Source organism: Teleopsis dalmanni, chromosome 1 (assembly GCF_002237135.1).
Source record: "Teleopsis dalmanni isolate 2A chromosome 1, ASM223713v2, whole genome shotgun sequence".
Lineage (NCBI taxonomy): Eukaryota > Metazoa > Arthropoda > Insecta > Diptera > Diopsidae > Teleopsis > Teleopsis dalmanni.
Window position 1 is genome coordinate 104,019,826 of NC_051846.1, and position 17,180 is coordinate 104,037,005.

Sequence of the window (17,180 nt, forward strand, 5' to 3'; positions counted from 1 at the left end):
CCCTTTTTTATTGCGACGAATAAACACACATGGATCAAAACTACTTACAGTGAAATCAAATTGACGAATAAATAACGTAAACTTTTGATTCCAATAGCGCGACTCCTGTTTAAGCCCATATAAACTTTTGATTAGTTTACAAACACGACTACTGTTGTTGTTGTAACCAACTGGCTGTTGCATATAGGTATACAGCTTCTTTCAGTTCACCATATAAAAACGCCGTCTTTATATCAAACTGTTTCAATTGCATATTATTTATGGCTGCAAAAGATAATATTGCACGAACTGAAGTAAATTTAACTACAGGACTGAAAGTTTTTTCATAATCCACTCCATATTGTTGTGTGAAACCACGAACTACTAATCTTGCTTTGAAACGTTCGACCGTTCCATCAGTATTCTCTTTTATTTTGAACACCCAACGATTATCAACCACTTTTTGTTCTTCGGGTGGATTAGCTAGAATCCAAGTACGGATTCAACGAATAAAATTCATCGTCCATCGCACACTTCTATTGCTGCGCCTCTGTTGATTGTATTGCTTCTTCATAAGTTTTTGGTTCAAATACAATTGCTGAGTAACCAGTTTCAATATAACATTGCGGCCTACTTCTGTCAACCTGCTTTCCTTCTTGTTGGATTGATTATGGTTTCTAACGTCTTTACTGAATTTTTCACTTTCCTCGATTATGAAATTCTCTTATTGCATTGTGTCAGACACCGAGTTTAAATAAAACACGTCCGTTTGGTTAAGAGTGTCCAGTCAAAACTGACTTTCATTTCTTTATTATATTTCTTACATAAATGCACTCCGAGAGCGTAACACTCATGAGAGCATGAAAAGATGCATAAGAGCAATGATACTAGAAGTAACAATAAAGCAATAAATAAAAGTAAAAATAACAAAAGAGTGACAGTTCGACCATCCTGATATTAACTCGTCCTCGAGTTTCAAGTTTACTATATGTTAATATCGTTATCTTCATCGTAGTCATCGTCGACTGTAGGAAATAATGAACACCATGGTTTCAGTTTGTCACTGCTAACGACTGTGCTATACCGGCGTTGTTTTCTTTGTTCACCCACCATGTCTCCAATGACATACCTGTCAAATCGCAGAATTTTCTTCACTTCATATGGCCCGCGATATTTAATGCCAAGTTTTCTTGATTCGCCTGTGCTTGGAAGCGTTGCTTCAATAAGCACAAGGTCACCTTCTTTATACGGTTGCGGAGTTTTATATTTAGCATCGAATGTAGCTTTCCAAACCTCACGTGCAGCCTTAATGTTCTTTTTAGCATCCTCACGACGCGCGCTTAATTCGTGGCCATCGATATTGATATTTTCTTCTGTTACAGCAGCCAACAGTTTATTTCCACTGATGTCTTTTAACGGAAAATCGTAAATTAGTTCAATAGGTGAATATTTTGTTGTTGAATTTATTGTTGTATTTATCTTCCATTGTAAGCAACGAAGTTTTGTGTCCCAATCTTTTGTATCTGATGACGTCTTTAAATAAGAGAGAATTGATTGATTCACACGTTCAGCAATACCATTAGCTCGTGGTGTGCGTACGGCAACTTTAATATGCTGAATATTGTTACTATTACAATAAGCTTCGAACGCTGAGGATGTAAAAGCTGTACCTCTATCAGTAACGATTTTACTGGGAAGACCAAAATACAATGTTAGTTGATTAAGTGTTTCTAGTACAGGTTTGGTTTTCGTTGATTTAACAGCGACAGTTACAACATATCTAGTTAGTGCATCCACGATCACTATGATATATTTATTACCACTGCAGCTTCTAATAAAAGGTCCTAGATGGTCCATATGTATTACCTCGAACGGCACCCTCGGTATCTCCATACCATATAGTTTCTTTTCTTTCAATGCATGATTTGATGTACCCCTTAACAAAATTTCGACATCGAGGAAACCAAAAATGTTGTTTAATACGTTTTATTGTGCCATCCACACCTGGATGACCAGCATCATCATGACAAAGTTTCACAATTCTCCATCGTATTCCTTTTGGTATGACCAGTAACTCTTTCCCATCATGATGTCTTCTATAGAGCCGATTTCCCTTTAAAATGAATTCCTTCTCATGCTGCTCTCGCTGTGTTGAATCGACACGTCCTTTTCAAAAATATATATGATCTGTTGTAAATTTGCATCTTGCTGTTGCATTGTCAAAATCCAATCCTCATTCGAAATGTCAATCATCATTAAATTTGCAGATACATCATCAACTTCGCATGGCGGTTCAACAGGAGCTCGACTCATTGCGTCAACGTGAGCCATTAAATTACCTAGGCGATGACTTGACGTGTAATCATATTCGAGCAATTTTAACAGCCATCTTGCGACTCGTGGAATCATTGGTGTTACTGTTTTAATACTGGAAATAGCTGAACAATCCGTAAAGATTTTAAAATGTTTGACCAAAAGATACATTCGAAAACGTTGACATGCTTCAACTACCGCTAAAACTTCTAATTCATATCCATGATATTTACTTTCAACATCTGTACATAATCGACTGAAATATGCTATGGGCTTTGATATTCCGTTATCTTCACGTTGCATTAATATCGCTGCAAGTCCAATACTGCTTGCGTCAGTATAAATTTCTTGTTCTTTATTAATGTCATATATTCCCAAAAGCGGCTCATTAGCTAACAATTCAATTAGTTTGAGGAAAGCATTTTCACATTCCAATGACCATTTAAAAGCAATATTCTTTCTCGTTAACTGTGTTAACGGATGAGCAATTTGTGCATAATTCTGAACAAATTTCCTGAAGTAACCTGTAAGTCCCAAGAAACGCCTGACTTCTGTTACATTTGTTGGTATAGGAAATTGTTTTATCGCAATGGTTTTAGTTATACCAGGTTTTATACCATTCTCGTCGACTTCATGACCTAAAAACGATACACTGCCTTTCATAAAATAACATTTCGATAGGCGTAAGGTCAATCCTTCATTACGAATAATTTTCAAAAATTCTTCTAAATTCGCAAGCCCTTCTTGTGCTGTTTCAGATGCCACAATGACTTCATCAACATAACTAACCACCTTACCTCTCAGCGGTTCCATAAGTTTCATCATCATCTTTTGAAATACGCACGGAGCATTTTTGAGGCCAAATGGCATTCGGTTAAACTCATAGTGACCATTATGAGTGACGAACGCTGTCAGCTTTTTCGATGATTCAGCAATTTCAATCTGATAATAGCCTGACATCATATCTAAAGTTGTGAAAAATCTTTTTCCCGCAAGAGTTGATAGAACACCATCTACTGTAGGCATTGACCATGGCTGTTTTTCCGTTACAGCATTTAATGCCCTGTAGTCGATGCATAAACGATCTTCACCATTCGATTTCGGTACAAGAACAATAGGAGACGAGTATTCTGAAGTTGATGTTCGAATAATGTTTAACTCTAATAATTCGTCAACAATTCGTTCCACGACACGTTGTTTAGGAATTGGTATGCTGTAAGGTTTTTTTGTTATCGGCGTTGGAGATGTAACCGCAATCTCCATTTTCGTTGTTTTCGCCTTACCAAGTTCATTTAGATTTCACAAAACAATCATAATAATTATTTAACAAATTACGCAACTCATTTTGTTCGTTTACCGATAAATTCTCGTTGCACTTAAAATTTTCGGGTGTTATCGCAAACACTTGACAGTTTCCATTTTCAATCACAACGCGACATTTGGACAATAAGTCAATACCGATAATAACGTCATATGCCATGGTATCATCTTCGACCACTAGCATTTCGCACTTGTACTTTTGTTTATCAATAGTTATTGACAACTTATCTGTCTTTTCGGAACACACATATTCACCGCCGGTAAAACCGTTCAAAGTTTTCACACATTTTATTAGTTTGCATTTCAATATAATGGCTATATTACGCTTAATTATTGACACACCACTGCCTGAATCGATCAAAGCGTTACATAAAATATTGTTTATATATATTTGTTTAATTATAATACCAGGTTTTTCAATCGTATTTACTGGATTTCGTTTATTACACGTTTTTGTGTCATGGTTTCCTGAACACATTGAACAACGCGGCTTTCGTTGCGGTTTTGGACAATTTTTCGAAATGTGCCCATACTCCCGACAATTATAACAAACCGGTCCCGTTTTTACCACACGAGTTACACTAGAGTCACTGTTATTTTTATTCGGCATATATTGATTATCATTGTAACGTACTACTGGTCTTCGTACGCTTACATTACTGTTCTGTAACGACCGCACAAAATCTGAGCAATTTTTAAATTGCATAGCAGATAATGTCTTCCGCAACCCGTCGTCATACAACCCGATGGTTACATATCTTATGACCACTTGGTCTTCGAGTTGTCCGCGGCGTCCAATAGCTAACATTCGATAATAGTACTCAACAACGCTTTCATTTTTTCTCTGCTGATTGCTCATTAACTTCATATGAATATCGGCAGCATTTAAAACACACGGAAAATCATTTAAGAATGCGACCACAAATTCACCCCAGCTACGAAATACTGGTTGCGAATCGATCCACAATTTTGCGGCTCCTCTCAATTTACTTCTTATAGCAAATAGAACAATATGGTCACTCCACTGGTATGCATTCTTTAATTGCTCAACACTTTGAACAAACTGCACTGATGTGACGTCATCACTGTTGTTGTCGAATGACGGCAAAGCATCTATAATTTCTTTTATATTACAGTAGTTACTCGCACTCTGCATTGCCATAGCAACATTCGAATTCATATTTGTTTCATACTGCATACGCAAATTGGTTTGATCTTGTCTGTTCTGCATGTACGGTGCGTATTCTGCTGACGTAGCAGCTACAGCTATGTTCGGCGCGATCAACAGCGACTTTTGCACACACTCAGGGGTTGAAAAGATTACTGGCGCCAACGTAGACGCATTAGGCATATTCATTACATGTGACGCTGGCAGAGGCCACACTGTACTTGTTGATGCACACGAATATTTGTTCATGTATTGGTTCGGTACAGTCATCGAAGGCAAAGAAACACTCACTGTATCTGTTGTAGTTGTAGTTTGACTTGGTGCATGTAGATTAGTATTTGGCACAAAATACTTATTCGCATTTAATTCCGGCATCGACGTCGCCACCGCATTAATAGGCTGTATTAATGACTCCAATGTCCGCTGGAGACGCAATACTTCGGCTTTCAATTCCAAAACGGTGGTGTTTTCGTTTGCCGTATTAACATCGGCGACACTTTGTTTCTCCTGATCATTATGTTCATGCAATTGCGTTTTCAAATTACTTTCCTTTACCGAAGGAAAATCATCCAAGTCAATTGTATTTCCCATTGTGTTCGAATCCATTATTTTCATTAATAACTGTTTACACTTATTACCAATAAATTATTATTTGCACTCTTTATTTTAAATCCCACTTATGAATTTGTCAGACACCGAGTTTGGTTAAGAGTGTCCAGTCAAAACTGACTTTCATTTCTTTATTATATTTCTTACATAAATGCACTCCGAGAGCGTAACACTCATGAGAGCATGAAAAGATGCATAAGAGCAATGATACTAGAAGTAACAATAAAGCAATAAATAAAAGTAAAAATAACAAAAGAGTGACAATTGTTTCATGTTTGTTGTCTTTTTCGAGTATGATTATAAATTGTAATTGTTACCCGAGTAAACAATTTTTTGAAGCACGATATTCCGGCAAAAGCATAAAATATTTTTGGCACAAATTGCATCCATTAGCTGTTACCATATGCAAAGTAAGTTAGAACTGTTAACCTAATAATTAATTAATATTAATTATTTTAAATAACGTACTATTTTTTAACTGTTGTAATTTGGTTTTAGTTTTTTTTAAGAAAAAATGGAGAATGAATTTTTTTGTTGGCATAATTAAAAATTAAAAAAAAAAATTAAGAACATAAGAAAATGTTAGAGTTTAAAGAGAAGATAAAAAGTTTAGAGAAATAAATATTCATAAGACTGTTTTATTGATATTAATGTTATTAAACCTTTTCTTTTTATTATTAGGATCATGTCATTAATAAATTTGTACGTTAACTGCTATTTTAGTACTTTTTGCTTATGTCTTAATGTAGAAGGTAATATTTTTTGTATAAATGTGTTTACATATCCACACAAAATAAAACATATTTTTGCTCCTAAAAGGCGCACAATCTGACATTTATTACTGAGTCTTGTTGTCGTGATCATATTAAATCTTTTCTGTTATTCTTAATTTCTTAATTTAATTTAATTTTATTATGGATTTGTATTATATTTACAATGCCAATATTAGGCAAAAAAAATAAATTTTTGAAATATTGTGTGATATAATACAGTATATAACAGTAAAAATTTAAGAATTTCTGTATATCATATATAATATTTAGATTATTGCGTAGGAATATATAGTTTTTATTGTAACATTATATATCAGTTACGTAAGATGAGCGGATATCCACAGAGATCTGAGAGTCGATTCAGTCGAAAAATACATTAAAGATCGTGCTCTGAAACTGTTCAACATAATTGACAGTCACAATAATCCAACACTCAGCATCCTAATACAGCGGAATTTGATAAACACAGGCAGATACAAAGACATCAAATCCATCATATTATAAAGCCCCGTATTCAGTTATTCTTGCCAACTTGCTGCTGAACGCAAAAGCATCGAACTTGTCGGACTAAGTGAAGTGCGCTGGAACGAAAATGGAAAAATGCTCAACATAATAGGAGATTTGCTGCAATACTCTGGACTGCCAAATGAGTGTTACCCACGCAAACGTGGAGCCATTTACCTTTCAGCAAGAATTAAGAATGCTTTGCTAAGCTAAAAACCCATGTTGCTTGCCCTTGTGACCACTACCTTGTCCTTGCTGGGCTTAAAATTAATAGGTGGCTTAACATTAACAAACGGCAACTGTCTTAAGGAAGGTTGATATAGGAAAACTTAAGAATTAACAGCATAGAAATATTTTCTCGTGCGAAATAGCTTCTATCAACGCTAATATGGAAGTCTTCGAAAACCAATCTACTGATCAAGGGTGGAGTAGCATACAAAATGCTTTGAAAAACACATGTGCTAAAGTGCTAGGATTACGCGCACAACGCACGTAGAGACGACTGAATCTCTCAGTCGACTTGGGAACCTATAGAAAACCGACATAAAGTCAAAGAAAAACTCCTAAGCATGCGTTGTGAGGCACAGCATGCAGATCTTAAAATACAATACAAAGCCTAATCAAGCAAATTAAACGGAAAATAAAAACCGACAAAAGCAACTATTATGATTGTCTCGCTGAATTAGCTCAAGCAGCAGCAAACTCAGGCAATATGAGGGAACTATACAGCATTAACAGATATATCAGCGCCGGGAGAAAAACATAAATTAAACCAGTATTAATGAAAATGGTGTACTTACAACGTGCAAAGAAGAGCAAACCGATGTATGGAAACTACACTTTGAGCGCACGCTAAATATATATACTGACGAGAAGAAGAATTCTATGTACGAAAAAGGACAAACTGTAATAGTTACACTAATTTAGATGTACCTACGGTATCAGAAATTCACACAGTAATTAATAAACTTAAAAACAACAAATCTCCTGGAAGTGATTGGCTCCATACAGATTGCTTCAGAGTTAATCTTGAAGATACAGCAGCTCTTTTGTGCCCACATTTTTGTGAAGTATGGGCGACTGAAAACATTCCAACCGACTGGAAAGAGTTCCTTATAGTTAAAATTCCTAGAAAGGGCGATATACAACTAATAATTGGCGTAGTCTAAGAATATATCCTTCTGTTACAAAAATATTTGACCAGATTATATTAGACAGAATAGCGGAGCATCTTACGAACTTAATAAATGCAAACCAAGCTAGTTTTATACCCTAGACATATTGCGTTGACCATATTAACACCATACGAATCATTATTGAACAATCGCTCGAACTCAACTTGATTTTGAGAAGATTTTTGATGCAATTATGCGTGCATTTGTATGGTTTGCACTTGAAGCTAGAGGGATTTCGGATAAAATTATAAGACTAATTAAGAAGAAGTATGAGGGAGGAACATGCAAGTCTCACACGAGGGAATAATAAGTGTCGCTTTTAGCACACAATGTGGTTTTAAATAGCGCTGCGTCCTCTCACCACTACTCTTCATCACGGCTCTTGAACTTGTCTTATTGGCATTAATTGGCGTCTAAATACCAAACTTGGTTAACTCGTGTATGCAGATGACGTTGTTTTTATGGCAAGCAAACTTCAGGATTTGCAGAGAAAAATTGACATCTTTTCTGAGGCTTTCCAAAAAATCGAAAACAACACTATTATAATTATTAACAATATTCACATTGAAAACGTTCGTTTCGCAGTTTGAATATCTAGGAAGCAAAATCGATATCAACGGTGGTACTTAAGCTGATGTTAACAATATAATTCAAAAAGCGCATACTACATTATAAATGCTCAACAATGTATTTCGATTAAACAAATTACAGCAAAATACAAAAGTATTTATTTATAATTTTTGCGTGAAATCTGTTTTACTATATAGATGCAAAACGTGGCATCCATCGAGTGCTGTTATGAAGAAAGTACAAGCGTTTAACAATATATGTATGTGTGCAATTTTAATAATCTGGTACCGTAGAATAATAACTGATAGTCAACTATGACTATTTGTGATGTATAAAAATAGTATATAGTTATATATATGTAATATATAAAAATAGTATATAGTTATATATATGTAATATATAAAATAAATTATATGTTTATATGTTGTTTTATAGCTTTGGCTTACTTATTAGGATGACCATAGTAAAACCAATAAATAATAAATCCTAGTCATATTTATATTTCAATTATAAATTATGAATTTTATTTCATTTATATATTTACACATACAATTGGTTCAAAAAGTGGTATTTCTAATTCTTTAACAAATTTTACATTTTTGTATTGACAAAAAATTTACATTGTAATTTTGGTAGTATAAAACTCATATTTAATTACATTATATATTACAGGTACTATTTTCTTGTTATATATATAATAAATGTATTTAAATTCAACATTTGTTCTAACGAATAATATTTTCTCCAACATAAATGGTTGGATAACATATTAACTGATATGCATTTTACAATAAAATCTATATATCCCGACACAATAATTTAATTTTTTTTATATGAAATATGTAATTCTAAAATATTTTTTAACTGTTTATACTGTAATACATAAAAAGAATTCCTTTTTATTCCTTTTTTATTTATTGACTTTTATTACCTTATAAATATAATAGAAATCACCCATCCGCAATAAAATATTACATTTATGTAATACATTCCCTAATATTAAATATGCATCAATAAATGCATACAAAATATCTTTATTTAAAAACACAAACAAAACACATGCAATACAAATGTAAATAAAAATTTTTCTTTTTCTTATGCAATCGAAATAACAACAATGCACATTAAAAATCTTTCCAAATCGTTTTTTTTTTTTGTTTGTCAATAGAATAACATTAAAAATACACTTTCCCCGACGAAAAAATAGCAAAAAAAAAAAAAATGGAAAAGATCATTAAAAAGAGCACTACCTTCGGGAAAAAAACAAAACGCGAATTTCCGATAATTATATTGTCGTTAATCGTTTACCTATGTAGTGTTTCGCAGTCATTCTGCATCGAACGAGAAATTAGATGCATCATAATGGTCAATTCAATAGTGACTTTAATGATTGAGTCGTTTCCCTAAAATGTAGATGAATTGTATATTCGAAAATCAAAACAGCCAAAGTATTGATATTACTAAGAAACCGTCACCCATTACAATGGGAAATGTCTGTGAAAACAATTTGGAAAAGATATTGATTTAGTCAACACCTGATTCTCACACATTGTTTGAATAGGCTGGCTTGCAAACTGCGTGGTTTTTTACAAAATTGGTAATATCTTTAGTTTGTTCATACCAGTAAAGTTATTTCTGTACATTTTTTTAATTTCGACTTTAAGCACAGTAATTGTATTTGCATTAAATAATAGCTACATTAATAACCTGACTTACTTAGTTAGCTATTACAGACGTGAGTCGTTCTTGGCCGCATCAAGTAGCTTCACCAGTCAGCCCAATCAGTGGGTTGGATGTTAGTTACTATTACTGAGTTCCACCAAATCGTTGGTCATCTGGTCTTTTCACCGAAAATGCAGACGTCCCCTCTACCGTATTTTCCATTCGCATGACATGACCAAGTCAGCGAAGTCGCTGAATTACCAAAAGCAAATTCGTAATGCAGTGGGTACTTTTGAAATTAATAGCAAGGTTAAGTAAGGCGACTTATTCTCTATAAAAGTTTTCAGTTATATCTGTACTGTGCTATTAGAAATACCGCAGGGACCATCAAACTTATTTGCAAAATTTTATAGTTCGCTTTTCAATATAAAACTTATAAATTTATAAATTAATTTGCTTTATATTACATTATTGAAAATAATTATTTCTTGCCTTTTACTTTTCTACACGCAAATAACTTGCTTTTAACGAAAAACACAAAAATAACTATTATTTTTTGCATACAATTTTTTGAGTCCTCTTTCAGCAACTTTTTGTGTGAAATTTTTTTTTAAATCCATATGTAAGTCGAAAACCGAGCTATTTATTTAAAAACAGCAAATTAAGACGCTTTTCTGTGTTTGAGGATTTCTTTTATGACCTCTCAGACAAAATTTATAAAACCATTGATACAGGTATAGAGTTATTTTTGTTTTATTTAATAAGTATTATAATTACAAATACCAGCATGTATTTCTAATCCGGGTACTTTATAAATAGGACAACGCCGTTATCCGGACACAGAAGTCAAGTGCATAGTTAGCTCTATGGTCTGCAAAAATGTTATTTTATGTTTTCTCAATAATTTGGATAGTAAATCTTTTTTTATATGTATGCCTATCCCTCTTCTATTGTTATAAGTGATGTTTTATGTAATATAACATATAATCCATATGTTATGCTAAATGAAGGTACAACTTTAAGCGTCTGTACGTCGCCTTTGTACTGCACTATTGTTGCTCATTTGCATTATTTTATTATATATTACTTTGTCAGTTAAGATGCCGAATCTGTATGGCATTGCTTTTGTAGCTGTAACTTACAATTTGTATTAATTTCATAATGCCGCCCATACGAAAGAGAATGAATTATTTATATATAAATAAAGAAATGAAATTGTTAATGAATTAATAATTAATGAAAGCTTTCTAAACATTTTGAAGTCAAAAAATTCAAAATCAATTAAAATAAAATTTTGTTGTATTTCGATAATGTTCGATAGTGCTGTTCATATTATTTATTTGGATATTTTAAAAACCAATGTTATCCGATTATTCGATTAAACGGATAGCAACGAAGTATCCGGAGTTAAAAATAAAATAGGATTTTTTATAAATCCGGAGTCTTCGAATATCCGTATATTCGTAGACTTTATGAGCAAAAGTTAAAGGTAGAGCTCCAAATGCAAATGAATGTAATTTTTGTATCAGTTTGTCACGCACCATTGTACGCTGTAACTATTGTTGCCGCAATGGTTGAAAGATTATGTAGTATACGGTCCAGTAAATACTATCTATAATTGCTCATAATTGCATTCAAATACAAATCAAAATACATATAATTTTTTTCCATATATATTGGATTTTATTTACAAACTTAATTATATAAGTGAAGAAAGAAAAATGTTTGTAAAGGTAAACTATTTGAATTTGAATTTAATAATAATAATATTAAATAATGAAAAAAAATGAAATAAATGAATAACAATATGAATAACTAATATATTATTTATGATATATATGTTTTCTTCTTTATATAGATTTGGAAAACATGGAAACTAATACTGACAGCAAAGGCTTAGTTACTGATAATAATAGTAAAGAACTCAAAGACAATTTTGAAAATGGATTAGGATCATCTTCAAACTGTATAACATCGAGATCAATCGTAAACAAAACAGAACAATCTTTAAATATTGGTGAAGTATCAACATCAAGTATTACCAAAAGACTGACATGTATAACTCAGAGAGCAGCTTTATTAAAGTCAATGCTGAATTTTTTAAAAAAATCAATACAAGATCATGCTCATTTTAATGGGATGCGAAATATAATGGAGTCAAGTTTGCCATGTGCTTTGCGTCATATAATATCAAATGCAGAATTTTATGGACCATCATTATTTCTTCTTGCGACAGATGTTGTTACAGTTTATGTGTTTAATGAACCATCATTATTATCTTCGCTACAGGATTTAGGAATTACTAATGTTATACTACGATCTTTATTGCAAAAAGATGTACCAGCAACAAGAGAGGTATTAGGATCTTTGCCTAATGTATTTTCTGCATTATGCCTTAACGAACGAGGTCTAATTGAATTTATGTCTTACAATCCGTTTGACAAACTGTTGAAAGTACTTTTGTCACCAAATTATTTGATTGCTATGCGAAGACGTCGTTCTTCAGATCCTTTAGGAGACACTGCAACAAATTTAGGAAACGCTATGGATGATTTAATGAAACATCATCCGTACCTTAGAAGTGATGCAACAGAAGCAATCGTACGACTTCTTAATGAGTTAGTTCGCTTAGGGACAGAATCACACTTTATTTGTTGGCGAGCTAATAAAGAAATCACTTCGGTTCAGAGTACCAGTCAAAATAATAGATTTACAATGGACGTTGCAAATACTACCCAAAACGATGCTGGTTGTTTACTTGAAGCTACTGAGAATCAAAATGAAAGTAGTGCTGAAGATGACGATGACGATGAAGAAATGTCTTCTACGTCTCAACACAATATTCAATCTCAAAATCGTTCATCCATGATAAATCAGCGAGAACAATCAGTTTGTAACTTATATGAACGAGAAGCTATTCCGCTTATTGATTATATTATAAATGTTATGAAATTTATTGAGGCAATTTTCAGTAATAGTTCCAATGGAGAATATTGTAAGGAATTTGTCTTACATGGTGGTTTAAATCCTTTATTACGTATGCTTTCCTTGCCTAATTTACCTGTTGACTCACCAGTTACTACTACTGCACAAGCTGTAGCAAATGTTTGTAAATCGATTTTAAATTTGACACACGAAACTCTAGTAATTGATTCAGCGCTTCAACAATTGTCATCGATAATGAATAAATTAACACCACTAACAGAACATTTCCGTTTTCAAAGTGTTAGTGTGCTTTTAACAGAATTAATCAATTGCCCTAAAATAGACGATGGTTTCTCAATAGCTAATTATACACCATTGCTTCACAGGATGAGCTCTGTTCATGGTTATGTAGTCATGTTAGTGAATTTATGTCGCAACTCTTCAAATGAAATGCGATCAATGTTATTAAAACGGTGGGGCAGTAATTGTGAAAAGGGTCTTTATTTACTACAAAATTTAGTAAAATTATACATATCCTTAGTTTGGGAGAGTACAATTTTACTTAGCCTGTGCTCAGATGATGGAAGTAACAATGCTGATTTGAATTGTTGGGAAAACTACTGCTTAAGTAACGAACATACTAAGGATTGTGGTGAATTCTCCTTAAAAACAAATTTCATCAAAACAAAAGTAAGTAACATAATGTACCAAATGTTTACAAAAGAATGTGATATAATTTGATGTAAACGATTTTTTTATAGCTGAAACCGGAAGAGAAATTACGTTACGTAAAGTCTCTTTTAGCGGCGTCGTCCCGCTTAGGTCGCGCCCTTGCAGAACTTTTTGGAACTTTAGTGAAACTATCAGTTGGGACTCCGCAATCACGACAACGACGGAATAACGATTATGTTACTAGTATTTCTAGCAGCAAATATCCAACACATGATGCTAAAGAAATTGCCCGCGTTCTGAGTTCTATTTTAGTCAACGGACTTACTCGTGAAACATCTGAATCTGTTCCAAAATTAAAACTTACTTTTCTTATATGTTCCGTTGGGTTTACAGGGCCTATGTTATTTGATGATAAACGGAGCTCATTTCATTTGATGATATCTCAATTCTGTGAAGAAAACGGACTTAAAGCGTTTTTTGATATGTTTTTTTGGGCATTATCTTTGAATTGCCAATCTTCATTTTTCTCTTTTGAACAATGTTGTACACAAAAAAATATTTTAGAAAATAGTGAATATGATGTTAAAGATTTTCCTGATAGTACTGGAGAATTTTTGGATGCTTGGTTACAATTATTAGAAAAAATGATTAATCCAAGATCTATTTTGGAATCACCCTACTCTATATCAAAAAGATTTCCTCATTCGCAAGAATCTGTTCAGTTTGAACCAATATTTTATTTAATTCAAATGCATCGTTTAGCAATACAAATCATTAAACGTATTTGGCAAAAAAAACCAATAGCTAATTTTGGAATATCTATGACCGAAACTATGATAAATATTATAAAACATATAATAAAATCTCACACCTCTTTATGTGATAAATATCAATTACGTTTGGCGGAAATTAAAAACAGTGCAATGGCGATGGAACAATGTAAACAAACCACCAAAGCAGATATGCGTGAATGTAAGTTTTTAACATAAGAAATATTGTGATTGTAATAATCAAAAACATAGAAATATAAAGACATGTAATTTGCCTGTGTTAAAAAAATCATGAATTCTGAAAAGGTACACGCAATGGGAAAAACATGTCTGTTCAAACGTATAAACAATCGAACTTATTATTTTATGTATGATCAATGCTACTTTGTTAGTGAAGTCAGCAATCAAACCAATAGCGAATATGTTGTATTTTGCTTGGACAAAATCATATAGAAAAAACTCTAATATCAGAGCAAATGCACACATAGCTTCTAGTTCATGCGTATGTAAGTTTCTTGGTAACTTTTTTCTACTCTTCTTTTTATTGCACACTTACTAAATATAAATATGCATGGGTAGGTGAGACAATATTTTTGAATGTGATGCTTGGATTTTGTTTGTGTGCTTTTTTTTTCTTAAAATATATGACTGGCTTCGTGTGCATGAAATGCACAAGTTTTCCAAATTATTTAAAATTTGATTTTTGCTGAAATTTTATACTGGCTTCATACTAATATATGATGTTTGCCTATGACATGATGAGAAAACACCGGAGTAGCGCAACCATAGTTGTTATTAGTGTAAATGCTCTTAATATGTTTGGCTGTAATTGATTATGTTTTATATATTAATTTTTTATTGTTATATTCTTATATTAAATACACTAGAATTATTAACTAAATTTTATTACTTAAATCATAAAAAATAAAATTATAAACTTAATATAACTTAATTATTCAAAATAGATATATTAACTAATTTTAATTACATATTATTTATAACTGTTTAAAATAAGTTTATTTATGATAGGGTGAATATTTTTGTTTCATTGCTAATTTTTCTAAGCATTTATATATAGTATATTTTTTATATAAATTTATAAATAAACAATAATGCTTTTGTATACTTCCTAAATTTAATGTTGGCATAGCATCAATTTTTTGAATTGATTATTCATTTAAAAATTTTTTATTTTATTACTTTCTTTTTCAAAAAAGAATACCATTTAAATGGTATTAAAGAAATCTTAGCAAACATTATAAAAAAAAGAAATGAAAAAAGTATATAACAAAAATTGATTTAAGGATCCGATTTACGGGTGCCACAACGAAATTTTGCTATTTAAAAAATACCAAAATAGTGTAAAATTTAACAATAAATTAAAGGAATTGTAAAAATTTGAACTTGGGTGTAAAACATTAACTTAATTATATTAATTAATACTTTCAATAACTTATATCAAATTAATAAATAATTTTAATTTTTAATAACTTTATTATGATATCTTCAATGCCATTTATATGGCAGTACTGAGGGTTTTTTTTAACCTAAAACGTTGTCAATTTACCAGCATATTAAAAACAATTTTAAAAATTTGAATTTTATATAAAAAATATACTATTTATAAATGCTTAGAAAAATTAACAATGAAACAAAAATATTCACCCTATTATAAATAAACTTATTTTAAACAGTTATAAATAATATGTAATTAAAATTAGTTAATATATCTATTTTGAATAATTAAGTTATATTAAGTTTATAATTTTATTTTTTATGATTTAAGTAATAAAATTTAGTTAATAATTCTAGTGTATTTAATATAAGAATATAACAATAAAAAATTAATATATAAAACATAATCAATTACAGCCAAACATATTAAGAGCATTTACACTAATAACAACTATGGTTGCGCTACTCGGGTGTTTTCTCATCATGTCATAGGCAAACATCATATATTAGTATGAAGCCAGTATAAAATTTCAGCAAAAATCAAATTTTAAATAATTTGGAAAACTTGTGCATTTCATGCACACGAAGCCAGTCATATATTTTAAGAAAAAAAAAGCACACAAACAAAATCCAAGCATCACATTCAAAAATATTGTCTCACCTACCCATGCATATTTATATTTAGTAAGTGTGCAATAAAAAGAAGAGTAGAAAAAAGTTACCAAGAAACTTACATACGCATGAACTAGAAGCTATGTGTGCATTTGCTCTGATATTAGAGTTTTTTCTATATGATTTTGTCCAAGCAAAATACAACATATTCGCTATTGGTTTGATTGCTGACTTCACTAACAAAGTAGCATTGATCATACATAAAATAATAAGTTCGATTGTTTATACGTTTGAACAGACATGTTTTTCCCATTGCGTGTACCTTTTCAGAATTCATGATTTTTTTAACACAGGCAAATTACGTGTCTTTATATTTCTATGTTTTTGGTAATAATATGATTAACATAAAGTTGTAATTAAATTATAATAATAATAATTATTATTACATTGTTGTAATGTTAAGACTTTTTATTATACATAATCCAAAATATTGTTGCATTACACTAAAGTCTGTTTTAGCTATGAATAACTATTACCGTTAGCTATTATCTTAAAATGAGTTAATGTAAAAGTACTAAAGTCTTTTGAAAAGTTTCTGTTTATGATTTTAGTTTATCTTTTTTAGTGTATATCTTTTTTTTACTTAACTTTATAACTTTTTATTGTACTTGTT

General features: G+C 31.5%; 1 protein-coding gene across 1 annotated transcript in view; it reads left to right on the plus strand.

Annotated features, from left to right (window-relative positions):
* LOC119664073 (E3 ubiquitin-protein ligase HUWE1) overlaps window positions 1-17,180 on the plus strand; it is a 99,772-nt gene that overhangs the window by 9,446 nt on the left and 73,146 nt on the right. The window contains exons 4-5 of the mRNA XM_038073635.1: window positions 11,932-13,688; window positions 13,760-14,642. Of these exons, the coding sequence (XP_037929563.1) occupies window positions 11,932-13,688; window positions 13,760-14,642 (2,640 nt within the window). The remainder of the gene's footprint in view (window positions 1-11,931; window positions 13,689-13,759; window positions 14,643-17,180) is intronic.